The sequence below is a fragment of the Oenanthe melanoleuca genome, chromosome 1 (genome assembly GCF_029582105.1).
Source record: "Oenanthe melanoleuca isolate GR-GAL-2019-014 chromosome 1, OMel1.0, whole genome shotgun sequence".
Lineage (NCBI taxonomy): Eukaryota > Metazoa > Chordata > Aves > Passeriformes > Muscicapidae > Oenanthe > Oenanthe melanoleuca.
Window position 1 is genome coordinate 94,744,363 of NC_079333.1, and position 26,461 is coordinate 94,770,823.

At 40.7% G+C, this 26,461-nt stretch overlaps 1 protein-coding gene across 6 annotated transcripts in view; it reads left to right on the top strand.

Annotated features, from left to right (window-relative positions):
• The first annotated feature begins 3,563 nt into the window (after positions 1–3,563).
• Positions 3,564–26,461, top strand: part of GLRA2 (glycine receptor alpha 2) — a 121,404-nt gene continuing 98,506 nt past the window's right edge. For all 6 annotated transcript variants that reach the window (XM_056488379.1, XM_056488368.1, XM_056488399.1 and 3 more), the window contains exons 1-2: positions 3,564–4,664; positions 6,821–6,954. In XM_056488379.1, the coding sequence (XP_056344354.1) occupies positions 4,597–4,664; positions 6,821–6,954 (202 nt within the window). In that variant the 5' untranslated portion in view covers positions 3,564–4,596. The remainder of the gene's footprint in view (positions 4,665–6,820; positions 6,955–26,461) is intronic.

Sequence of the window (26,461 nt, forward strand, 5' to 3'; positions counted from 1 at the left end):
TTCATGCACATCCCTGTGCCATTTTACAAGCCTCCCCTCCTATCCCAGGTGGGAGTCTTTGACTCCTATTCATTTGCAACACTTCTGCTGTCAGAAATGTGTTGTGGGAGATAACAAATGAGTGACACTGAAAAGAATCCCATCTGTGCAATTGAACATACACAGTTCACCCAGAACCTGCTGCACATCAGTGGCACTGCTGCTCACAGCTCTGACTCTGGCACAGGAGGGGAGCACCAGGAAGTGCCAGGTACATCCAGGTAACTCTTCTCCCAAATGGTTTCCCTGCTCTGCTGAGCCCTGAATCTTCCCTCATCATCGGGTGCACATTTAATAAACATTATTTAATCGTGAATGAATGGCAGCTTGGAGAATTACAGTACTCAAAACAACTATAAACAACTTTTTCTTTTTTTTAAGACAGCAGGGTGAGGAGAGACTGTGTTGCAAGAATAGCTGAAAGTAAGACGTTTTTCACGTATGTGTTAATTCATGAAAAAGTGGTGATGGACTGAAATCTGATCCCCTTTACCCCAGGTGTACATGACAGCTTGACCTGGAACCCTTTGATTAGAGAAAACATTTGCTTTGAACCCCCAGAATTTCAAGCAGAGACCTATTTGAATGGCTGCTGCTGTTAGTTAAATAAGCATCAGTAACACACTATTTTCAACCCTTAATAATTAAGTTTTGATGGGCATTTCCACGTAACCACCATGCTGAGTAATATCTCACTAAAGACTAGACATTTGGAGGTGTAAGGAATGGTGGAGCAGATACTTTAAATTTTCACCATGACATCTCTCACCATGTTTTTAAAAAGCCCACATCAATTAAGAGAAGCATGCTTTGAAGAACTTCCTGCAATTTTTATTTAGCTTAGAGTTATAATTATTTAGCATTTCAAATAAGCCGTGAAGTGCAGAAAATGGCCAGTAGCAGCTAAATCCTGGAAAGCAGAATTTTAAGTAGGTTTTTCCAGTTAGAAAACTTAAGGGAATGTTCAGTTACTTGCAGTTACCAAGAAGGGTAATGAACATTTATAGGTCTTTAAAGCATGTCATGTCACAAAATCCATATTAACAGACTCCTTGGAAAGACATCTTCTGTATTTCAGTGACTTCTGCATTACGAACTCTGCAAGCAGTTCTGAGATTCTCCACACTTTAAAGCAGGTGGCAGTGTAGGTTTAAAAGACATAGATTCTTCCTGCAGCTGATAGAAATCATGCTTTCCAAATTCCCCATTTATCTCAACTTAAGGTGAAAACATACAGCACTGTTACTGGGTTCCTATCTAGATGGGAACAGGCTTGAACATTGAAAAGCACTTCTTTGTTGACTCAACAGTATTCCATTATTTCCAGATGCAGCTTTGTGACTTTTATTTCTCAGAATGAGACACTGCAGCAAGAGACATAACTCAGCCTCTCTTCTTTAATATGACAGTAGGAAGACCTGTCTTTTGAAGGGGTTAGGTGATGCTACAGTGCAGTGATTCAGCATCAGTGCTCAGTGTCTAGTGATAAACTTTGAGAGTTTTAATAAAAGCAAATACAGTGCCCTTCCTTCTACTGGACCTTAATTTATGTCACTGACACAGACTCAGCAGCTGAGACAATAAGGAATTTAGTTTACATTTCCAGCTTTGGGCTGCCCTTTCAGTTATTTCAATCTTCTGTGCATAAAATGCTGCATTATTTAGTGTTTGTGCCTAAGGATCACTAATAAGGTTGATTTTAACATCTTTGACAGCAAGGTGGGGGGTGGGATGGAGTGCATCCTCTATGAGCCTAAGGATGACACTCAGCTGTGTGGTGTGGTGTGGTGTGGTGTGGTGTGGTGTGGTGTGGTGTGGTGTGGTGTGGTGTGGTGTGGTGTGGTGTGGTGTGGTGTGGTGTGGTGTGATGGACAGGCTGAAGGGAAGGGATGCCATCCAGAAGGTTCTCAGGCTGGTTCCAGACTGGGGCTGTCCCAAACAGAAATACTGGCTGAGCAGAGGATGGATTGAGAGCAGCCCTCAGGGAAAGGACTTGGTGGTGTTGGTGGACAGGATGCTGAACATGAGCTGGCAATGTGTGCTTACAGCCCAGAAATCCTAACACACTCTGTACTGCACCAAAAGCAGCATGACCAGCAGATCAAGGGAGCTGATTCTCCCCCTCTGCTTTGCAAGACCGCTCCTGGAGTGCTGTGTCCAGATTCAGGGGGTCATCCTGAACAAGAAAGATATTTGCTGGGGAACATCCAGAGGAAGACATAAAGATGACTGGAGGGGTGGAGCACTTCTCCTATGAAAGAATTGGGGTCATTCAGCCTGGAGAAGAGAAGGCTTCAGGGAGATCTTAAAGCTCCTTCCAGTCCTTAAAGGGAACTTACAAGAGAGCTGGAGGGAGACATTTTACTAGGACATGTAGTGATAGACCTTAAACTAAACTTAAACCTTAAAAGAGGGCAGGTTTATACTAGATATTGGTAAGAAATTCTTTTCTGTGAGGGTGGTGAGGTACTGCAAAATATTGCCCAGAGAGGTTGTGGACACCCTATTCCTGGATGTGTTCAAGGTCAGGCTGGGTGGAGCTTTGAGCAAACTGGTCTAGTGGAAGGTGTCATGCCCATGGCAGAAAGGTTGGAATTAGATGATATGTAAGGTCCCTTCCAATCACAACCATTCTATGATTTTCTTTATTTTTTTTATTTTATATATTTTACTTAATTCTATTTTTTTCAGATACATCCTATCTTGTTAAACGAAAATAAACAAACAAAATGCAACCACTGAGTTTCATTTAATGAACAGGATGTGGCTTTGATCTCTTGCTAATGTGTGAACGTAGCAACTCTTTTCCAGAAGCTTTTTTTTTTTAACATGACTAGACACACCGTAACAGTAATTGTCATGAAGCTGTAGGTTTTTTACTTGGAGACATGAAAAATGTGTGTGTCTGTAAATACTCTTGTGGAAGTGAAGCAGTGTTCAGGTGGACTGGTTCTGTGGCAGGAGAATACAGATGGACTTAAAAAATACAGATGAACCTAAAGTTCATCTTCTAAAAACCCTAAGTTCTTAAAAAAACTAAGAACACCTAAAGTTTGCTTTTAAAACTGGAGAGAGAACAATAGTTCCTTTTATTTTGGGAGTGGCAGGATGGCTCAAAATCCCATAGTCTTTGCGGGAATAGATTTGAAGGTAAAGTTCCTCATATTCAGGTGGTACTTGTGCATCAGTTTCAGGCTGGTGCCCTCTGCTCCTAGCGGCTGCCAGCACCGACAGCCGCCACTCCCTGGGTATTCCAGCCCCAGCCGCCGCTCCCGCTGGACGCGCCGTGCGGATCCCGCGGGAACAGCGCCCCCCGCGGCGGGAGCGCGCACCGCACCGCGCCGGCAGCGCCGCTCGCAGCCCCACGCGTGACAAGCACCGCGCTGATACCACTGATATCACACCCACACCCACACACCCACACACACAGAGCAGCTCCCCGCACACCGCCCGCAGACCCCCCGCACCCCGCGGGTCCCCGCCCCGCACCGCACGGCCCCCGCCCCGCTCGCACGGCCGCATGCGCAGCGCGGGCGCGGAGCTGTCCGAGTGCTGAATCCGTGCGCGGAGCTGTCCGAGTGCTGAATCCGTGCGCGGAGCTGTCCGAGTGCTGAATCCGTGCGCCGAGCTGTCCGAGTGCTGAATCCGTGCGCGGAGCTGTCCGAGTGCTGAATCCGTGCGCCGAGCTGTCCGAGTGCTGAATCCGTGCGCGGAGCTGTCCGAGTGCTGAATCCGTGCGCCGAGCTGTCCGAGTGCTGAATCCGTGCGCGGAGCTGTCCGAGTGCTGAATCCGTGCGCCGAGCTGTCCGAGTGCTGAATCCGTGCGCGGAGCTGTCCGAGTGCTGAATCCGTGCGCCGAGCTGTCCGAGTGCTGAATCCGTGCGCGGAGCTGTCCGAGTGCTGAATCCGTGCGCCGAGCTGTCCGAGTGCTGAATCCGTGCGCTCCCATTCCTGCACAGCGCCGGGCATCCCCGCTCCCCCCGTCACTGCTGCCCCTCCGTCACACCCGCCCGCCCTCCCGGCAGCGCCGACTCTTCCCTACCCAAGAGGGGGAAAGCAGAGCCACCCAGTAGCCCCAGCACCGTTCATAAATACTAATTTTCAGCGAAAGGGGAATAAAACATATCGGCAGCAGAACTGCTATCAGCGCTGCTCCCTTTTGCCTGATGCTCCTCGCATAGTTGGGTTTTCTCCTCTTTTCTTTTCCTTTTTTTTTCTCCTTTCTTCCATTTCTTTTCTTCTTTTTGTTTGTTTTCTTTTTCTTCCCCCCTCCTTCATCACCAAAAAGCAAGTTGGGGGAACGACTGTGTCTGATGCCTTATCTCTTTTGTGCTGACTGCTGGAGATGAGCCTAGGCTTGACCTGACCATGATTCCAAGGACTGGCACTTCTCTTTTACCCCCACTTTGTAGAGATCCAGACCTTCTCTTCCTGATTGTCAAGAAAATTAAATTATTGCTGAATTTGGAAATCTAGGCAGCAGCAGCTTACTTTTTCCCTGCATCTCTCTGGAATCGTTTCTGGGATATTTCCAAATCATCACAGAAAGCAGGAGGAATGAACCGGCAGCTAGTGAAAATTTTGACAACCTTGTTTGCATTTTTCTTAGAGACAAGCCACTTCAGGTAGGTGATACCACTCTGTAATAATATTTGTCAAAAGGTCGTGAGAATCATAACTATAAAGATACTACGTCACAATAACCTAGTTTGTTTGCTGTATTTGAGAGTGTTTCGTGTTCATTCTATATAGACTATCCCTTTTACACTCAGAGGCTCGTTGCTTGGTAACAAACACAAAAAATAATAATCTCAAGTTTGGGTGATCTATTTTCCATTTTCTGATGCAAACATGTGAGGTTTTTTCACTGTATGTCAATATAGCTAAGAATATTTTCTTCAGCTTTTCTTCCTAAATGCAAGTTCTCTGCTCCTGGCAGAGGCTGTTTAGGAAGTTGCTTTGGTTCCCTCCTCCTCAGTCTTTGGAAATAATTGTACGAGTTTTGTCAGGGATGTAGTTATTTGAAATTAGAGAATCAGCCCTCTGATTTTGGGAAAGCCGTGGACCAGACTAGTATTGTGTTCACCTAAAGTCCCAATATTTCTTTCTTTTTTATGTTTCATGAGCTTTTGCTTCAGCTTTTTTGTGGTACTAAGCAAACAGGTCAGTCTTATTAAACAGAATAGCTTTTTAGATGAGATTCATAATTGGACTGTATGCTGCTGTGCATCTGCAACTACATATGTATCTACAAGTAAAAGTGTTTTTCTAAGAGTAATGAGGTATACATATGGGGACAGAGTGAAACTGTTTATATTCGTGAGCCGGGGTTCACAACACAGCTCATAAGTAGTGGGCTCTGAAAGAAAATAGAAGTAATATGCACACAAATAAGTGTACTATCTTAATTTTCCAGTTTTTATTTTCTTAACTCAATTATTTCATTATTTAAATTGGATATATCATCTGCTGTGTATTAAATATTAAAAATATTTGTAATGGTTCCCTGTCATTGAGAAAAGCAAAAGGAAGCAACTGCCTCCTATAAATGGAACCTGAAAAAAATGTGTGGAATCACACCATGAGAATTTACTATCACCGTGCCTTTTAACAATTCTGGTGAATTGTTTCTCTTTTGCAGTGAGAGAAAGGATTTGATGTTTGCTTCTCATGTCAGATGATCACATGTATATCTGATTTTTTTATACCTGCATGTAGATGCATGAAAATACCCCATGAAACACTCCTGAAACTGAGAGGTTCCCTTTGGGCAAATATTTAAACAGAGTGGTTAAGAAGTCAGAGTCAGAATCACTTTAATTTAGCTCAAAGATAAAGTGGAAACAGACACAATGAAGTTGGTTATTTAAGACTTAAGATAATGTTTTGTTATTAAATCTGTGCCTCCACACACCAAATACAGTCGTTTTCATTCCAGTTTCTTTTTCCCTGGGGAACAGCCATGGGGGAACTCCTAAACTGTCTTTCTCTGCAGTATACTAAGTGTTTGCAATATGTAATGTGAACCATGTACACAGTATTTCACACATATGATATTGTACCAGAAGTTTTCTCTTAAATTCTTGAAACAGACACGTTCAAAGAACTTCCATATGAATACCACCTGGTGATACTAAATTTTATTATTCAGTGCTCATGGAGTGGGGGTGAATCCCCCACTAAGATTAGTTGTGACTGACTCCAGAATCCTTTTTAGTGAGTTGGGAAAGAATCCAGACACTCTAATGATTTACATATTTTTTTGGATACCATCTGTAAAAAACCAATTTAAATTTATTTTTCAATCTGTATCTTTCTCAGCACTAACAAATCTATTATTTTTCAGTGTTGCTTGTTAAGTGTTGCTGAATGTTGTTCGGAAGTTTAAGACAACCTTAAACCAGTGTTAACATAACATTTTAGCAGCATCCATGCAATTAAAATAATGATATAAAATAGGATATCAAAATCACTCTAAGATGGATCTATATGTTATGGCAAAGAGTAAATTAAATCTTCTAAAGTCTTTAAACTGTAACTGAATTTATTTTAAAGCTAAGATTTTTCCTGAATAGAAAAATGTGTTTATGCATGATACCTGAAACTCATCTTTATTTCTAGAATAAAGTTTTTAGATGAAAGGTAGAGTATGTTGCTCTTTAAAAATATTAATTTCTACCTTCACTGAGTTGAGACAATTTTTTTTAGCAATGCAATTTCTCCAAGACTTGGATACAATACAAGCTAAATATTAGCTAATGGTGGCTAATAATTTATTTAGGACGACTTTCTGTAAAGAACATGATTCAAGATCTGGAAAATCCCCCTCACAGACCCTGTCTCCTTCAGATTTTTTGGACAAATTGATGGGAAGGACATCGGGGTATGATGCTAGAATCAGACCAAATTTTAAAGGTAAGTTTTCTAAGGCTTCCAATTAAATAATTGATAAAGTTTGGGATAAATTATAGGTTTTGAGGGCGTTTTAACCTCTGGGTTTAGATTATATTTTTAATAACTTCACTTTTCCAGTGTTATACTGCCATAGAAAACAGCTGATCCATGGGGTGGACTAGGAGATAGAGCAGTGTAGACAACAAGGGTCTAGAGCTTGAAAACCCTCTTTTGACATGACAGTAATGTTCAGCTGTCAGAAAATGCTTCTGAAGACCTTACTAATTTAACATAGTGAATAGGATTATGGGCTTCAGACTAAAACCAATTGAGATGACATGTTCCTGAAATTTTTAAGACACAAAGACAGGATCATTAAAATTTCCATGCTGAGATATTGTCTTCTTTATAGCAGTGTCTGAAGAAAAAAAAATAAATTATGTTTTCTTTCAACTTGAAGAAAGTAAAGGTTTCTTCCTCAAGGTAGAGGGAACTCAAGGAATATAAATAGAAGATTTTATCCTGCTAACGCTGAATGAATGATAAGAATCAATGTCTCAGGATCCCTATAGAATATAGAAACTGTATTCTGTTTGGCACTTCCATGACAGCCCCTTTTTCTTCCAAAATTTGAACTGAATTGTGAAACATCATCACCACCATCCCAGCACAAGGAAGGCTGTGTACTGGAAGCTTCTTTTGCAAACATTATTACTCAAAGCAAGTTATCCTTGCTGTAGTCTTGTAGGTTGGGAGAAAAGTTTTCATTGCCAAAATTTAGCATTTTGGGATAGTCCTATAATTCCACCAAAAGAAACTTCTCTATGCCAATTTAAAGCTCTGAATATGGTTTTACTTTGATTGAATGCTTCCTCCCTTAACAAATCTCATGGCAATTTACATTTGCAACTCATATCTATTAGCTTTGGCCACTGAAATGCATTTTTTCCTGTATAAAGGCTTTTTAGCAGTGCTGTGAAAGTTGATAATGGCTGGAAAACATAATCATTTCTTAGCCAGTGAATGAACTGTAAGGAGAGAAGAAGCTCACGTCAATGAGAAAAGTGTTTAATTAAATTTAGATCAAAGATCAGTTTCTTCTCTCTGTTCCACATGTGCAAATTGCAAGACTTAGAACAAAGTTCCTTTCTTTGACTGCTTCCTATGCCTGAGCAAGGAGCAACCAGTATGGATTTCAGATCCAAAGGTTTGAAAGCTGGCAAGTTAGGAAAACCAAGTCAGTGAAGTCTAAAGTCTTAATTTCAGAACATTTTCAAAGTGCTTATTGAGTTCCTCAACTGGTGTCCACATTAGTTTATAGTGAGTAATATTGCATTAATCTCTCACATTCATTTTGTGTGTTTGCATGAGTATCAGCAAAATTATAAGGAATGTAAATGAAGGCAGAAATTTCCTGCATTGAGCACAATATCAATCCTTAAGAACATCTTCCTGTTCTTTAAACGGGGAGGGTGGGGGCACATTCAAAAGCCCTCATCTCTTGTATCTCAGAAAAAAACAGTAATAGCAAGAGTGCCATGTACATACATGACTTAGAGACAGCTCTCTCTTGCTCCCCAGTATGTGTCTACAACCATTCCATGAAAAGCACAGGAGGCAGGTTCACAGCTTTGCTCCTGACACTCAGGTGTGTAGGGCAGGTATCATGAGGTGCACGCTGAGCTGCTTGACAAACACTTCTGCCCTCTGGGTCCTGTATTTTGTTTACATTCCCAAAGTGAAGTTGCTGCCTCTTGACATATACGAGACCTTACTGGGAGAGCATCTGCCATGTTTTGGTTTTTGTTTTTTTTTATTAAGTCACACTCCAGAGTGGGATGGTACTTTGCAACAATTTGAACTGATAAATAGATCTTCAATGCTTTCTCATAATTTCATCTCTGGGAGAGCTCTCAGTCTTCTAGTGAGGAGCCTGAAAATTCTTCATGTTCTTTGCTATGTTCATTTGAATGGTATTTTGGATCTCAGAGTTTAGAACTTAGAGCTAAGTTATGCAGTTTTGAACTTCATGTCACCAGTCAAAACCTTGTCAGCTATTAGCCCTGTTTATTAGCCAACATCCTTGTTTTAGTTGCCCAAGCCTCATTAATATTTAAAAAAATTGAAAATACTTGTTTTATATTGCATACTTCTTCCTTTTAAAGAATAAGGACAGCTGCAAAGGAGTCAAAATAAATTTATTTTGCTTGAATTTAGTATGATATAGATTTTTTTTTTACTGAGTCTTTACCGTATCCACAATAAATTTTTTTGGTTTTTAAGATTTATAAATACGTTTAAGATAGTTTTGGGGATAAGATCTATTGTACAGTACTGATATTCTAAATGCTATAAATGGAAGAATGTATGAAATGCTGAATGGATACCTGATTCATAACACTTTTCCTATTTTAAGGAAAGAACTTTTTATCATAAAAGAGGCTACTGGAGCAATGTTTAAACTAGGGATCTTCTATCTGGTTTTGATTTTAGTCTGGGGATAATATTTGTTTACTATGTTATAGAAAAAGCATTATGAATCAAGGTAGTTAAGCCACTATTCAGCCTCTTCTCTTGAGGGGCAGCTGTTTGAGGAGTGGCTGAGGGCACTTGGTCTGGTCAGCCTGGAGAGGAGAAGGCTGAGAGGGAAAGCTCATTGCCTTCAGCATCCTCCTGAGGAGAACTGGAGAAGCAGGCACTGATCTTTTGTCCACCAGAGTGGTTCCTCGGGTGACCAGTGACAGGAGCCGAGGGAATGGCCTGAAGCTGTGTCAGGGGAGGTTTAGGTTCAATATTAGAGAAAGGTTTTTCACCCACAGGGTGGGTGGGCACTGGAAAAGGCTCCCCTGAGAAGTGGGCACAGCACCAACCCTGGGAGAGTTCAGGAAGCATTTGGACAATGCTCTCAGGCACATGGTGGGATTCTCTTGGCTCCTGTGCAGGGCCAGGACTTGGGCTGGATGATCCTGATGGTCTCTCCCACCTCAGCTCATTCTGTGATTCTCTGATTCTGCTCATGCATTTGTCCAGCTTTTCTCCTTTAGACCAGTTACACAGCTTTTTCTGAGTCCACTACAGGCACTTTAGAGTGTCAGAAAAGTCTGATTTCATGGAAATGCAGCTAAGTAGAACATATTTATCTTATGCCACTGATTATACAATAATTAAATATACTTCTATGACTAGTTTAAATTACTGGAAAACAGCAGCTATTAGATTAATTTTTGAAATAAAGGCTGTGCACTCTAAAGAGAGAGGAAAATGCTACTTACTGGAACAAGGTGTTTTATCCAGATAAAGCATTTCTTCATTAGTGACTGCTTTTTCCTATCTTGTTCTTGCAAATTAAAAAACTCAGGAAGATATTGGGAGAGCAACAGGTGAATATATAAACATTTAGATATCAACAACAGGGTTTTTATGGTTGTGATTTTTTTGTGGTTTTTTTTTTCTTTTTTTTTTTTGTTTTGTGCTTGTTTTTTTTTTCCCAAGCAGTACTGTATAATGAAAGATTCTTTCTCTTTTGTATTATTCTGTCTTTTACAATCATTTGAACACAGAGGAATTTCTTTTTTTTTATGATTTTAAGTGGTTGGATACAAAATGTCCAGACACTAAGAGGGGATATCCCCCTGGTGTAAAGCCAGAAGGAAGTGCCAGAGTGACAGCTCTCAAAATTGCTTTTCTTTAATCACTCTGTCAGATATTTAATTCATACTTTTTCATCTTCCACTTATCTTTCATTGAATTTGAATAGGCTAATAATTTGTGTAAGGACACAGAGGGGAATACTTTTAAATGTAAATATAAAGACTGCAATCTAGTACTAACTGAAGTCCCTGAGAGTCTTTCTGTTGACAGCAAATGTGTGCTCATGGTCCTAAGAGTTGCTTTGCAGTTCCTTTTTCAATTATAACATCAGCTGAGCATGGTTTCTGAAATACAATAAAAGATGAGGCTTCCACAATGCATTATTACTTTATTAATATTATTCTTTTAAATGGTAAAACAAGAGAAGCAATGTCTTTTACTTTCTCCAGTGCTCACTTTGCTTTCAAAGTTAAATAAAATAGTGCAAGGCACCTCTGTTATGAAACTAGCCAAGAATGTGCTTTCTCATTGCCAGAAACCAGGGATGGTGAAGTGGTGTCTTAGCTTAGTGTACATTCAGCTCAGGCTCAAGAGCACTGCATGTAGTGCCAGGATACAAGGGATCAGTCTTAAACTGAATCACAGCATGAGATGTGGGGCCAATGGAACACCAACTTGAATTTAGCATTTCTGAGCAGGTGTTGATCTTCAGAGATTACTAAATTATTTCAACTTTTTAACACTTTCATCATCTACCACCACTCAAAATCTAAATGCAATCTAGAAATGATCAGATTGAAAAAACTCCATCATCTATAGGCACTTACATGTCCCTTATGCCAAATATTTAAAGTAATAGGCTGGCTATCATGCACTGGGTACAGAGCAGGGGAGCTGGTCACCAAGAACTGCAAAAGTGTGTTATCTTCAGGTATAGAAAACATTTGCAATGAACATGATAGTGATTTTCTTTGTATTGAATTTCATTCCATGTTTTAAGTTCAGTCTTTTCCATTGAATCATTATTTACTAAAGATTATTCTGATTTTTATGGAATTACATGGAGGTGTTCAGCAATAGTGCCTGCTAATGTTATCTTCATCACTGAATGGTGCAATACAGTGTGAATTAAGCTGAAAAGCTGCTGTTTTATTAGTGATGCAACTTGGGGGTGTAGGGCCACAGTTGTAAAAGATTAGTCTGTGATTACAGCAGTGTAATGCCATTTTCATGCTGAGTCCGTGGGTTTATATCTGAATAATAAACACATGGACTAAGTAATTTACTGACAATTAGCCTGACAACTGTTACAGGAAATGGCTTATGCACTTTAATACTTTAACTCTTTGGCAGCAAGGATCAGGTTTTCCCATATGTTCAAACCTATTGCTTACTTATTTGGCCCCTGAGTTGCTCAGTAATGAAATGTTTAAAAAAACGTGAATGGAAAACACTGAATGATATTTAAGGGTGAAATTCATGGCATCACACTTAATAAATAAAAGCAGTTTCTATGCACATGATAAAAGGATCTGTTTGCAGAAGTTGACCTTAATCTAGACATATAAAAGTTGAAAAACACACTGAATATTAGCTGTGGGACTGTAGCAATTTGTTCTCTGTGGTTAACAATATTCCCACTACACTTCAGCTGGTAATAATCACTGGCCCTGAAGTTAGATGTGGAGAATGTCCTGTACTGGGCTATTCTTCACAAAGAGCCAAGTTCAAAGGCTCAGAGGGCCAAGGCCAGTGGAGACTCAAATCTTGTTCAGGCAGAGCAGTTTGTAGTAAGACACGGCACACTATTGCAGCATTCAAGTTTTAGAGCATGGGAAGGGAATTCATTATAGGAGAAGGGAGACTACCAGGCCAGTTTTCAAATCTGGCCAGACCACTGCACTCCTTAAATATAGTTGCTTGAGATGTCCAAGCATATATTATTAGGAAGGTAAGCTTCTGGTTTATTTTCTGTCTTGAAACACATCTAATACTTTGCAATAACTTTCAGGTAAAGCCCTGTACACACACCTCATTGCACAGTAAGATGCTACACAAGGATACTTACCCACAGGAGATGGGGTTTATTTGGTTTTGGTTTATTTTTCTTCAATTGCAAAAATGAAGCTAAGGAAATGATGCTCAGTCTCTGCCCTAGGTATGCACATTTTCAGGCAGGAGGATCCTTTTAATAGGGTTTCTTTTAAAACTGGTAGGAGAAAAAGAAAGGACTATGGACCTTGCAATTCTTCCTCTCTTCCTTTAATTTCAGGTTCTTTCTCAGAACATGAATAGGCTGGATGAGTTGCATGGCTAGTTAGGTTATGTCTGGGCTATTAGACAAGTGGTGCCAGTCAGCAAGCTCAAGGCACCCCTGATCAGCTACACTGCCTGGCTGTTTGCTCATTCCCTGGATCTCTTTCTGAGCTTCCCACAGCCAGCTGCTCCCAAGGCAAGCCAGAAAGGCTGTGAGCATGCAGCAGGGTAAAGCACAACTAACCAATGCTGCCTGGCATCCAAGCTGAGGATCTGTCCAGGTCTTCTTTTATATTAAATATAAATGTTTAGCCACAGTTATCTGGATTGTATTAGTGTGTTGCCAATTATTAGATTAAGAAATATCAATAGATTTGGCTGCTGTCATGGAATATTATTCTGCTGCTGCATAAACTGCAAAGGGGATTTATGAAAAACAAATGTCAAAGCAGAACCAAAGACCTTTGATACCAAAGGAGGAGATGCTATTGTTTCAATCATATTCTAATATAAGAAAAATGTTTTTATCACATCCAGTGTCATACTCAGACTTAAATTTTCTATGCAGTTGAAGCCAAGGCCCTTGGGTCACTCATTAAAGATCTTCTTGTGTTTTGGCTGCTTTAGAAAGCATGAGGTTTATATTTAGAACATATAAAAACATGTACATTAAATTTACTATAAATTTATACATTTATAATATGCAAATCTATTTTACACAGTTACTAGAAAAATGAATTCATAGAACAGAAATATGCAGTTTTATTAGATTCATACTTTATTTTTTTCCTCTGTAGATTCCCATATAATCCTAGAATGGTTTGTGTTGGAAGGGACCTTAAACATCATCTAGTTCCAACCCCTTTGCCACAGGAAGGGACACCTTCCACTAGACCAGATTACTCAGATCTCAGGCCAACCTGGCCTTGAGAACATCCAGGCATTTCTTTCTAATACCTGGTCAAAACCTACTCTCTTCCAGTTTAAAGGCATTATCTCTACTCCTTGTGAAATGACCCTCTCAATCTTTCTTGTAGGCTCACTTTAGGTAGGCTGGAAGGCTTCTGTAAAGTCTCTCTAGAGCCTTCTCCAGGAAGAACAATCCCAACTCCCTCAGTCTGTTCTGATAGAAGAGGTGCTCCAGCCCTCTGTTCATTTTTGTGGCCCTTCTTTGGACCTGTTCCAACTAATCCAAGTCTTTCCTGTGCTGAGGGTGCCAGGGCTGGAAGCAGGTTTCAGGTGGGGTCTCACGAGAGCAGAGCAAAGGAGGACAGTCGTCCCCCTCTCCCTGCTGCCCACACCTTTTCATGCAGCCCAGAGCAGGGTTGGCTTTCTGGGCTGCCAGCACACAGCCTGTTCAAACTTCCATTCTTCTGAATTACTGCCCCTTTCTCTCTGTGCTGTGGGCTGGGTCTCGACTGTGGGTCCCTCTAAATCTCTGATTAAGTCATCAGAAAATGTATGTTTGACAGTGCAGCTTCCAAACATGCATTTCACAGTCTTCCACAGAAATGTGTGACTTTAAGTCTGCAGAGAGGAGCCCCCCAGATGATGCAGACAGGGTGGCACAGGGTCTGGCAGAGCTCTGAGATGAAGGGTGCACCATGAATGGCATAAATAGTGACCTGCCAAAGTCATAAACACCAAGTCCATGATTAAAATTCTAAATTTATAGAAACATAAATGCTCTGATACAGGAAACTGCAGATCTAAGCCCCACAGTACATGAGAGAGAAGTTCAATTTACCAAGCATTCAGTTACTTAGGAGAGTTAAATAAGAGCAGCCTAGTGGCTTATTTGAACTGTGCCAGCTATCAGCAATCCTCAAGTATTGCCAGGGAATGAAGACATAAGGATTACTCCTGATGCATCAACTCCATGTTAGCACTTCATGAGTCAATAAAATAAGAAAGCATTTAAAATAGGATTTAGGTGGAATATGAGCCCACAAGCAAACCCCATGCCCCCTCCCCAGAAATCTCTAATACATCTGCTTTGTAACACTTAGCAATGCATTACTGTTTTACTTAAAGTTCTTCAGATTCTCTCAGTTTTGCTCTCAAGTGTGCACAGAATGGCCCCAGTCTGCTTCACAGAGAGCCCACCTCTCTCCTAATCCAAATTCAGACTCCCTGAAGAGGCACTGCTCCACCTCCATCTCCCAGTATGGACCAGGCATCTCAGAGCCTGCCTTATATTCCACAGGAAAAAGATTCCTCTCAGCGAAATCATTTAACATGCCATGCTGCCACCCCCAAGCAAATGGTGTCTGCCATCCCCTACAATACATAAAAATTTTTCTGGTCCATTTTTCCCTCAGCTTAAAAAGTCCTCTATCTGATCCAAAGGAATATAAGTGATTCTGAGAAGTCTATTTTAAAGCAAAGAATTCAAACTTGACTAAGCCAGGGAAAAAATGCAAAGAGAACATGATTTTTCAGCCTTTCAATGTAGCTGCTTGTCTGAGAAAGGAGAGCCTTTCCTCTTGACCACTTTGATGAGATGCACAGAAGTGCCTGTTGTAGCCAGTACACCTTAGGGGCAACTGCTGTGACTGTTACAGAAAATGTTGTGAGGACAGGGTTTGAGAAACAGCACTTCTCTCACATTTCCTGATAATTGCCTCAACACTAATATAGAAGTATTTTTAGCAGTGACCACAGTTACACTTTAGGATGAATCCCATCTCCTCTGAATAAGAATTTTGAGAGATACCCCACCCCATTTTCCTAGAAATCCACAGCCTTGTAGTCTAAGAGGTGCAAGTCAGCATCCCTTAAATCAGAGATATAGAAGCTCTTAGAAAGGACCCTTTCTGCATGAAACCTCTCAGTGCTTTGTTATTTGCCACGAAACTGATTGTGTTTCAGAAGGAAAGACCTGAAATTCCTGACTGATTCTTCAGTGTGAGGCTGTGTATGCTGATCTGGTGCAGACTGGTCTGAGCAGTGGATCCTGAAGGAAGTACTTGAACCCTGCTGGGAATCACAGTTTGAGGGGCTGCACAAAGAGCCCATAGCAGACTTCCTGCTCTCTGCAAGTAGAACCCTGCTGTGCTGAAGCATCATGCTCTGCCCCATCGACCACAAGGGCTGGGGTATTCTGCACCAAAGCAGCAGCCACTCCTTCTGCCTGCCATGCAGCTGAGATTTTTTTGGCTATAATAAACAGTGGGCTGTCTGGGGAAGCATAGTAGCAGTATGATGCTCTTCCCCAAAAGCTAATAATCTCTACCTCTGTATTTCTGTGTCTCCAAAACCCAAGGCTGCAGAGAAGCAACTGGGCACAGCTGTGATTAGCTGAATTGTGGGCACTCTCCATTAAAGAATGGTAACCAGCACTCAATTGATTCACACTACACGAACAAACTCATTGCTCCTCCACACCAGGAACACAACTATGGGTTATCTCCCTTGCTTTTGTCCTTGGGGAAATATATCTGAGAAAAGGCTAAATGCTTTCCTTAAATTGATATAATTAGTCAGGGAAAACCTAGGATTAAAATTACCAGATCAATACTCATTATGTTAGGCTGCCTCTAATGACTACACTCCCACTGTGTGTTGTTTTTATGTCTATGTCTCAGGCTATGAAACTATCATATCAGAACTGCTATTTCTCCTTGCACTGTTTACTATGTCTGATAAAGAATTAGTCCTAAATAATAAATAAAACAACAGAACAGCTTGCTCAGAATGCTGCTATAAACCTTTACACTGCAATTTAAATCAGCTGTTGAAGAGATGCAAATTACACACATGGTGCCAAAGCAGGAGCATATGTAAAAACTCCTTTTTTTTCCAGTTGTGAATTTGCCTGTTGCCTGTGCATAAGATCATGTACATACTCTCTCTCATGTTAAACTAAAACTGAAGATGTGTTTACTCCACAGAAGTTTCAGACTGCAGCAATTTTCCGTTCCAGACAGTTATATCCCATCAGATGGAGCAGTCTGAGGTGTTAAAATCTTTGGTCAGTCTGATTATAGAAAACATCCAAAAATAAGCATCTGGGACAATTTTTTTCAGCTCTTTGGCACTGTAATGCTGCTAATAATTTTGTACTCTTTGGCTTCTTACCCTTGAGAGTTTTGTTTTGTCACACTTCAGAGGTGTGTTTTGTGTGAGACAAAGCAGACACAATCTGTTAAAAACAGATGTTAACACCTTGATTTCTAAAAAAATATAAATTTGACTTATCCAAGTTAAAAATAATTAGGGATAGATCCAATTTAGATCAGTAAGTTCCTCAGTGTGGACATAGTCTCATTTGGATGACTTTGTAGAAGACAGATAAAATATCCTATGCCCTGACTCTGCAACATGGTTTGTGTCAGCAGAGCTCTGAGCCTGTGTCAAAGCTCTGTGGTGCTCCTCACAAAAATGCCTTGAACATCCTGCATCAAAGAGAAGATTTGGTATTGACAAAAAATTAAGGCAGTCAGTTTAGGAGATACTTTTTTTTTTAGGCTGGCAAAAAGTTCTCATTCTCCTCCCTTTTTCCAGTCATTTTACATATACAAGTATGATGACAGAAAAAAATGCTTGTGAAAAACACCCAAGAAGTACCTTAAGGATGTCTTGCAGTAAAAACACAGATTCCTTTTTGTTTTTAGTATGTGGGATTCAAGATAGGAGATTCCCCAAAGGAAAGGAGATATGTGAAGGAGAGGGATAGGAAGCTGAGTTAAACAAAGAACAGATCAACTGATGGGAGCATTGAGTATGAGAGTCAGTATGGAGGAAATAATTTCAAAATAATCTTCAGACGTTGTGTGGAAATGAGTTGAATTGTAAGGAGGCAAAAAATAGGAAATACTTAAAAATAAAAGGAAAATTTTATTTTATTAGTGCAAGATGTGGTGGGTGTCTGCATTAGTGCCTCTGACCTGTTGCTGACTGACATCTATGCCAGCTCCTGACCATTTCTGTTGTCATTTGTCCCTATCACTGAGCCAACCTATTTGTCTAAATGCCATGGTTCACCTGTGTCCCATGTATCATTTGGTGTATAATTCCATATCAGCCATAAATCAATTCCTGCTCTCTAATATTAGTCACCCAAGCTGCTTTTATAATTCAAGCTGCATATGCTTTCAGACAGTAAAACAAGGAACATTATGGCAAAAAGCTGGTAGAATTGTTAAAGAAAGTGAATGTCTGAGGCTCAGAGGAACAAGAAGGGAGTTAAAATCGATTCTGAGTCCTTTCTGTAGCCACAGACATAGGAATTGTCTAAGCCCTGTATTTGAGACTATAGCTATTGACACTTATAGCTGAGCTTCTATTAATTTCTGCAACACAAGATCAGAATGGCAGAGAAGGAACAAAGGAAGACATATTTATAGAGAAATTGACAAAGTAACATTTATTTTAAAAAGAAATAATTTGAAATGAGTGTGACAAGAAAAAGTAATCAGTTAATTCTGACTGAAAATAGAAAGCTGGGCTAGTAGCAACATTTTAATATTATCATTAATAATTTTCTTTTTTTCTTTCTTTCATTAAGTAGATCTTCCCTCCTGCCTTCTCTTCTCAGTGAACATATTTATATCTTGTGATTCCATGCAGTCTCTTAGATGAGTTGGCTACCCTGGCTTCATAAAACATTATTAATAAGATTACCCAGAAGGAGTTTGTCTGACCCTATGCTGGAGTGCAGATTTCATAATTTCATGACTGTAGATGTAATACCATCTTTTATTTAACCACATTCAGGAGTGTCCCAGGCCTCTGCACACATTATGCAGTTTGCATGCCAATCAGCAGGGAAGAGCTCTGTTTTCATTAATGCAGAGCAACTGAGAAGTTTCAGGATCAGGTGTGGGGAGCATCTCTGCTACCAGAGAGGCTGAGCCACTTCAGTGAGCACTGGCTTGTCATAAGAAAAGAAATAGGCATCCAGATCTTTTAATGTCAGGAGAAAACAATTCAATTTGCCCAAATACTATCCCTTGATCTATTGCATTGAAGGAAGGAAAACTTTAAAAAGAGATACCTTGCAAAGGGGTGTTTGTCATGACTTGGAAATTTGAAAGATTAGTGGAAAGCTCAGAGAAAGAAAAACATATAAGGATATAAAAGGATTGATATAAAAGGATTGATATAAAAGGATTGATAAAAGTTTGATTTGAATATTCTCAAAGTTGACATAAATTCTAAATAACTTTTCACTCTAATCTTTCCAGATGTAAGATTTCTGACTTATTTCCACAGTTTCATTTACACATGGAACATTTTAGCTCTGGGAGTGGCTGCACCCAGTCACAAGTGTTGCAGAGGGCTGTGTAGAAATATCTGAGTGTGATTTGCCCAGAGATGTGCTGCACAGCACTGGTGATACAGAGCTCAGCACAAGCTGTAATGCCTGGGGTTAATGGCCTCCAGTGAATTCCAGCCTGCCATGACTACACTGGTACCATCCCCCAAACTACCTACATGAAAGGCAGCTCTGGCACATTTATACAATCTGTTGTGACTCCTGTGGCTGAATATTCTTTGTGGACTAGCTCAGGTTAGCTGGGTAAATCAGGAGCAGTCAACTGTTTAACTGGCTTTTCTTTCCTGAGTTCCTGGTTTGTGAAGTGAAATGTAATAGTGCCCAAAAATTGTTCTTTGTTCAGTGTCTATTAGATAACCTGTGTGGAGATATCCCTCTGTAACCCAGAGCTGACAGTAATGTATGTTTCTGTTATCAGCCTCAGCAGAGTGAGTCAGGGAAGAATGAACACATCATATGGACTATCCTGTAATGCCAAATGCAGAACTGAAGAGGCTTTGTAGAGTGAGACTTAACCTTCCTCTGCCAGAACTGGGTCTATGGACAAAAGGATCCCCTGAATGTGAAGCATGCCAATCCAACAATTTTCACAAGAGCTTTAAGGCACAAAAAAGTGCATCTTAGCAGGGATTCTTCTTCCTTCAAATGTTGATAGGATTTTACCAGCATGACTCCAGTTACATTCAGCAATAGTCCCACAGCTGAAAACTCACTTACCACTTCAGGAATTGACTATTCAGTTTGAGCTCAAACTGTGTCAATGTATATATCTTGAGAGATGGTTTTAGCAGTACTTACTTCAGAGAATTTTCTTTCTGTGACTCTTCCTGTGATCACCTGGATCTGACAATCACTGGAGTGTTTGTCTTGGGAGGCCTCAGTGGTATTTTGCTGAAGAGCTTTTTTTTTATCACATGTTCTTTTTACATCTAGGGGCCACATTCTTGCTTAGATGCTTTTTCAAGCAAGTGAAGGGAAGCAGCTTAAATCTTGATGTAAGAGTAGTGTTCTTTTTTGTTTGTTTGTTCACATATATTTGCATGTGTGCCTACATGTGCATTTCTAGAAATAGGCAGCTGGAACTAGGGAAAAATTGTTCTTTCTGCTGTCTACCATGCTTTCCTGCAATTCCATCCAGCATTGCCTCTAAATCTCACCTGCTATGGGTAGGGCATGTTGTGCCTCCCCCAGTCTGAAAGATACCATTTTCATAAATGGTATTGCTCACATCTATTTCTCAGACACTTGGTAAATTTTGGACTGAGTGATATTGATGGGAATGAGAGCCCTAAAAAAATTTTAGACACCTAAAGATCTCTTCAGGTTTTTCTCTGGTTCTGTAAGTGCTTTTGTGACTCTTAGCCTCAGTCTGTTCCCCATAAATATATATTGATTACACAAAATATGAGTCTTGAATGCAACAGTAAGCACCCAAAATCATTGCCATATTCCTACCAGGGCAAATGGCATTCTAAGCAAGCTAAGTTATTATATATGACAGATGAACTTTCAGAGGATGTTGGTTTTAGCTTGATGAAGCAGAACAATATTTTTGTCTTATTTGAGTTTACCAGCAAATTGAATCAGTGCAAAATGCCATACAATTACTGTATTTCTTGAGACCTCTAGCCTTATGGATTTTTGGGTTTGGTTTGGTCTTGCTGGTTGCTTTTTTGTTTGTTTGGCTGTTTTGGTTTTTTTCTGTTTGTTTGGTTGATTTTTTGTTTGGTTTGAGTTTTTGTGGTTTTTGGTGTGTTTTTTTGTTTGTTTCTGTTCTGGAGCATTTTTTTTTTTAATTTGGAGGTTTTTTGTTTGTTTCTTTAGTAGGCATTATTATCATAAATTAATAATAAGTGACATAAACTTAATAATCCACATTGCATTTTGTTGAACACTTCTAAAGAAGAAGGAATTCTGTGTTTACTGGGCATGATTATACTTAGGCAGTCAAAGTGATGAACTTGAGAGAAATCCCATAGAAAGACAACCTCATAGAAGAAAGGCATAACTACCCAGAAAAAAAATGTCACCTTGATTTGTAAGCCTTAGGGTAACTATGTTGTCCTGGTGCCATTAATTTTGCCTCCTGTGACTGAGCTGTTAAGACTCTAATGAGATGATGATGTTAAAATAGAGGAAAAGATTGGTCTTGCCCAAAGGCAAAATGATGTGGAAAAAACCCAGAAATCTTACCTAGGTGCTTGCAAAAAAGGCTGCCTGTGGTCTGCCTCCCAATTTCTTACTATAACCTTAAGCAAACTCATTAAATTGTGTGAATTTTCTCATCACAGTTTGGACTACACAGTATATGGGCCCTTGGAAACAGGTGTGCCCTTCTCCTGGAGTAGCTGCAGGATCCCTGTGTCCCAGAGGAACTTTTTCAGTGCATCAAAGTGGCCTTTGTCTCCCTGGCTCAGTGCCTGTGGTCACTGGCACAGAACTGCCTGAGGTGCCCTTGATAGCACTTCTCACTTGATAGCCATTCTTCACTCTGAGCAGGGCAGGTTTCTAAAACCCCAGCTGCATCCATAACTCATTTAAAAAACCATCTCCAGCAGCTCCTCTATCCTTCCCTGCTCTCCTAGGATGTGTTTTTGGTGCTCAGGTCAGCATGTGGGTCTTTGTCCTGCCACCATCCACATTTTGATCACCTCCTTTGTTTGAGCTCCAACATGAAATCCCTGTCCTGCAGACAATGGGATTCTCAGTCCCTGGTGGGATCACTGCCTCCCCACTTAGCCCCTTGGTTCTGTTCCTGGATTCCTGCTCTGTCTCCACACTCAGGTGGGATTGATTTTACTCTTTTCAAATAGTCTTGATTATCCTGCTCTCTGTGGTAAGGAGAGAAGGGAGGTCTGACTCATCTTTCTCATCTGTATATACAAAATAAACCATTTGAGATAGAGAGAAAAAAACCTGCATTGGCACAAGAGTTGAACTGAGAAAGTAGACCAGAAAATACTACATATAGAAAAAGATACAAGATTCCTGACAGATCTGTAAATATCTTGCCAATATTTCCACTGTCATTCCATAAGGTGGTTCTACCTCTTTTATTTTTGCTTCCACATGTCTCTGCTTTGCCCACGGTTCTCTATGTGTACTGTATTTTAGTTTGTCTTACAAAATCCCTTAATAAATACACATATCAAAGAAAACTGGCAAGTGCACAGGTATCATTTTAAATCTCTTGTATGATCATAATATTGTCTTCCCACTAAGGACAATTTAGCTATATGGTTGGAATTAATGTGAAAAGGTGCCAGGTGCAACCTGGAAACTTTACACCAAAAAGGATGAGTTGGGATGAACTTGAGAATGTAGATATGATTAGTTGCAGTTAGGATCATCTCCAGGGGAACAGCACAAGTAAATCTTCTCAAGAAAATACAAAATGAAACAAGATTTGTGACCATGTGCTATCAATACTAATGAATATTTAGCAGAGACTAGAATTAGGAGCTGGATGGGACTCAAATATATTTCTTTCAGCACTCATCACTCCATATGGGGACTGTTCTGCACATTGGGATGCATTCACCTCCTCTGGCAGCTGATAAGGAAAAGATTCTCTAGGCAGATGGCAATAAGATCACAGACACCTTGGGTACAGGAGTTTTGAGACAACGTGCTGCAGCACATTCAGGGCAATATTCTGTGTATTCAGGTTAATATTCTGTGTATTCAGGTTTGTTGTGGGCAAGGTGAGCAGAGGAGTGCCAGGGACTTTCTGTAAGTGCCCCGAGGTCCCAGAGGTGTGTGGTACATTCTACTGCCAGGGTTTTCCAAGAAGGCAGTGTGTCAGAGCTCTGCTGGCTGGCAGCAGCAGCCCCAGCCCCTCTGGGGGAGCAGGGGAAAGAAAGGCAGCTGCAGGGAACAGAAGTGAGATCAGCTCTTTATCAGAATACCAGACATGTACTTTCTGGTTGATTTGAGCATTAGCTGCCTGGTTTGGGCTTGGATTGGTGTTTTCTTTTCTGAGTCCTTTTGAGAAACATTTTCCTTATGACTCAAAGAACACTTTGATTATCTTGAATGTGCTAAAAAGGCACCTGGACACTTACCTTGTTGCATTGGAAGTGACAAAAGGAAAACTAGAGGGAGAAAAGGATTTAGTTATAAAGTATACTTTGCTTAATTTTTTGTAGGTAATATCAACTCTTTTAGATTTTAGGCAGTAAATTCAAATTAATTTCCTTTCCCTTTGATGATTTTTAGATTGTGTCCTGAAACCTTGGCTATGCTTCACAGAAGTTTGCTCCTTCCATTTTAATTGAGTTATTAGATTAGAAAAATCTTATTGGATAAAGTGTGTTTTAGTTGACCATTACCCCTTGTCCTACTGCAGAGTGCCCCACTAAAAGATTTGTTCCCACTTTCTTACAGGCCTGCTTTAAGTATTGAAAAGCCACAATAAGTTGTCCCTGGGACCTAATGTTCTCCAGGCTGAACAAATTTTACATATCTTTTCAATTCCCAGAGCAGGATGTTGTGGGTGACTGTGTCAAGGGCCTACAGAAGTCCAGATAAATCACATCTGTATCCCTTCCCTTGTGCACTGATGTAGTGACCCTACCATGGAAGGCCACTGGGATGGTCAGGCAAGGCATGTCCTTGTGGGCTGTCCCAAATCACCTCCCAGTGCTCCATGTGCCTTAGCACAGCTCCTAGCAGGATCTGTCCAGTGATCCTCACAAGGACAGAGGTCAGGATAACACATCAGTAGCTCCCAGGGTTTCCTTTTCTCCCATTTTAAAAATGGGTGAAATGCTTCCTTTTGCCAGGCACCAAGAACTTCACCTGATTGCCATGGCTTTTCAAATATCATGGGGAGTGATTTGACAGCTATATCAGTCAGTTCCCTCAAGACTCTGGGATGCACCTAATCATCACAGACATTTATATTTAAGTTCCTCAGGTGAGGAACAAACCTGACCTCTCTTTTTTTACTGAGTTTACTGAGTTCTTACAGTTCTTATAATGTTTCACTTCTACCAGCAGAAGGCAAGTAAAAGACATTATAATTAAGTACAGAAACAGAAGGAGGTGTTTGCTTTATTGTAAGATACAGTGCTCTGGCATGTACCTACTCCTGCACATCTGGACTGCAGTCTGTGATGTGGCAGCATATTTCCTAACACACATAAGCCATGTTTTCCTAATGTAGTTAAGCATGTTTACTAAGTTCTGCTGGCATTCAGGAGCTGGAATTGTGGTGCTCACATATGATGGCCTTTGCAAAACAACAGCCATGAGCCTCCTTCTCCACAGTTTTCACTTTCAAGAATGGTCTTCAGGAATCCCATGCCATGAGATCTGTAATAAAGTCCAAATCAATAAAAAAGTGGTGAAGAAATAGGCTACAGAGCACAAACTGGACAGAGACAAGTCCAAGACACCACATAGAACTGCATGTTCTTAGCATAGCTGTGGAAGCTGAGAATTGCATTCTTAGTTATCTTTAAAAGGTCATGGCAGCTTTTGGAGGTTCCCAATCACTTGTGAAAAAAAAATTTCACTCCTATCTCTAAGACAAGCAGGAGAATACAGGAGTTACAGGCTGGCCAGCCTTACCTCAAAGCCTGGAGCATATCCTCTTGAAACCATTTCCAGACATAAAGGACAGGAAGATACCTGGTGGTAGTCAGCATGGATTTCTGAATGGGAAATCATTCCTTGGAATGCTAATAGCCTCTTATGACAACTTGAAAGGCTTCAATAATCAGGGCAGAGCAGTGTGTATCCCAACTTCAGCAAGGCTTTTGGCACTGTCTCTCACAAACATGGAACTGTCTATTGGAGCGGATCAGTTAAATGGGTATGGAAAACTGACTGAATTGCAATGCTCAAAGGGTTGTGATCAGAACACAAAGTCCAGATAGTGGCCAGTCACTACTGCTGTACTAAAGGCATGGTACTGGGCCACTACTGGTTAACATCTTCATTAATTACCTGGATGATGGGACATGGTGCACCCTCAATTAATTTTCAGGAGATAGAAGACTGGGAGGAATGGTTGATGACCTAGAGAGTTTTCTCAGAGGGACCAGGAAAAGCTGCAGAAATGGGCCAACAGGACCTCACTGTGCTCAGGAAGGGAATGCAGTCCTTTACCTTGGAAGGGACAATCTGGAATGCAGATTTGCAGAAAAGGCCACGGGGCTCCTGGTGGACACAGAGTTGAACATGATCCAGCAATGTGCCCCTGCAGCAAAGCAGCCAGTGGACTCTTGGGCTGCATTAGGCAGAGCATGGCCAGCAGGCTGAGGGAAGGGATCCTTTGCTCTGCTCAGAACTAGGGAACACCTGGAATGCTGAGTCCAGCTCTGGGCTCCCCAGTATGAGAGAGACATGGACTTATTGCTGCAGGTCCAACAAAATGTTATGAAGGTAGTTAAGAGACAGGAGGATCTGTCACACAAGAAGAGGCTGAGGTTGCTGAGGCCACTCAGCCTGGGGAAAAATGCTTCTGGGTAATCTCAGCCATGTGCATGAGTAACTGGTGAGGTGTAAGTAAAGAAGAGGTAGCCAGAGTCTTCTCAGTGATGCCAAGTTACAGGACAAGAGGCAGTGGACACAAGCTGGAGCACATGAAATTCTTAACATAAAACAAACATAAGAGAAGCATTTCACTGTGAGGGTGACTGCACACTGGCACAGGCTGCCTGGAGAAGCTGTGGAGTGTCCATCTCTGGATATATTCAAAGTCTGCTGTGGCACAGTCCTGAGCAACCTTCTCTAGTTGACCCTGCTCTGGGACAAGATCTCCAGAGGGGATCTCCAGAGGTTCCTTCCAGCTTCAATATTGCAGTGATTCAGTACGTCTGGATGTAGAGAAACACCTTGTTCAGGGTGCCTAGCTAGCAGAGCTGCCACCAATTCAAAGGCACAAAAATGATAATATGGAGGGAAAGTAGCAGACTCTTTGGCTTGTTTTTGACTTGGTATTGGAAATGAAAACGTATTTGCAAGATAAAAAGGGAGTGTTTAAAAAAATTCTTGTAAAAAAATGAGTTGAACAACACACTTCATTGGAATTTAACAGCTTCAAAACATATTACTGTTGTAAAACCCATTGTCAACTTCCTGAGTGCTAGACAATGGGTTTCACTGGACTCATTAGTTTATTCTTCCATTTTTCAAAAAAGAAAGTAATAATCTTTCTATCCATTGTAAATAAATTTCAGATCTGAATTATAAACCAAATGGGGATATTTATGTTCTCTGCACTGACATTTTTTCATTTATAAGGAATATGATGTGATTAAGAATAATAATGACAAAAGAAAGAAGAAAGTACTAGATACTCAATCCTTGTACCAGTTCTGTGTCACTGAAATTCAGGCCTTTGGCATTAATCCTTTTGATTCTGTTGAGAACCCCTGTTTATTTCACCACACC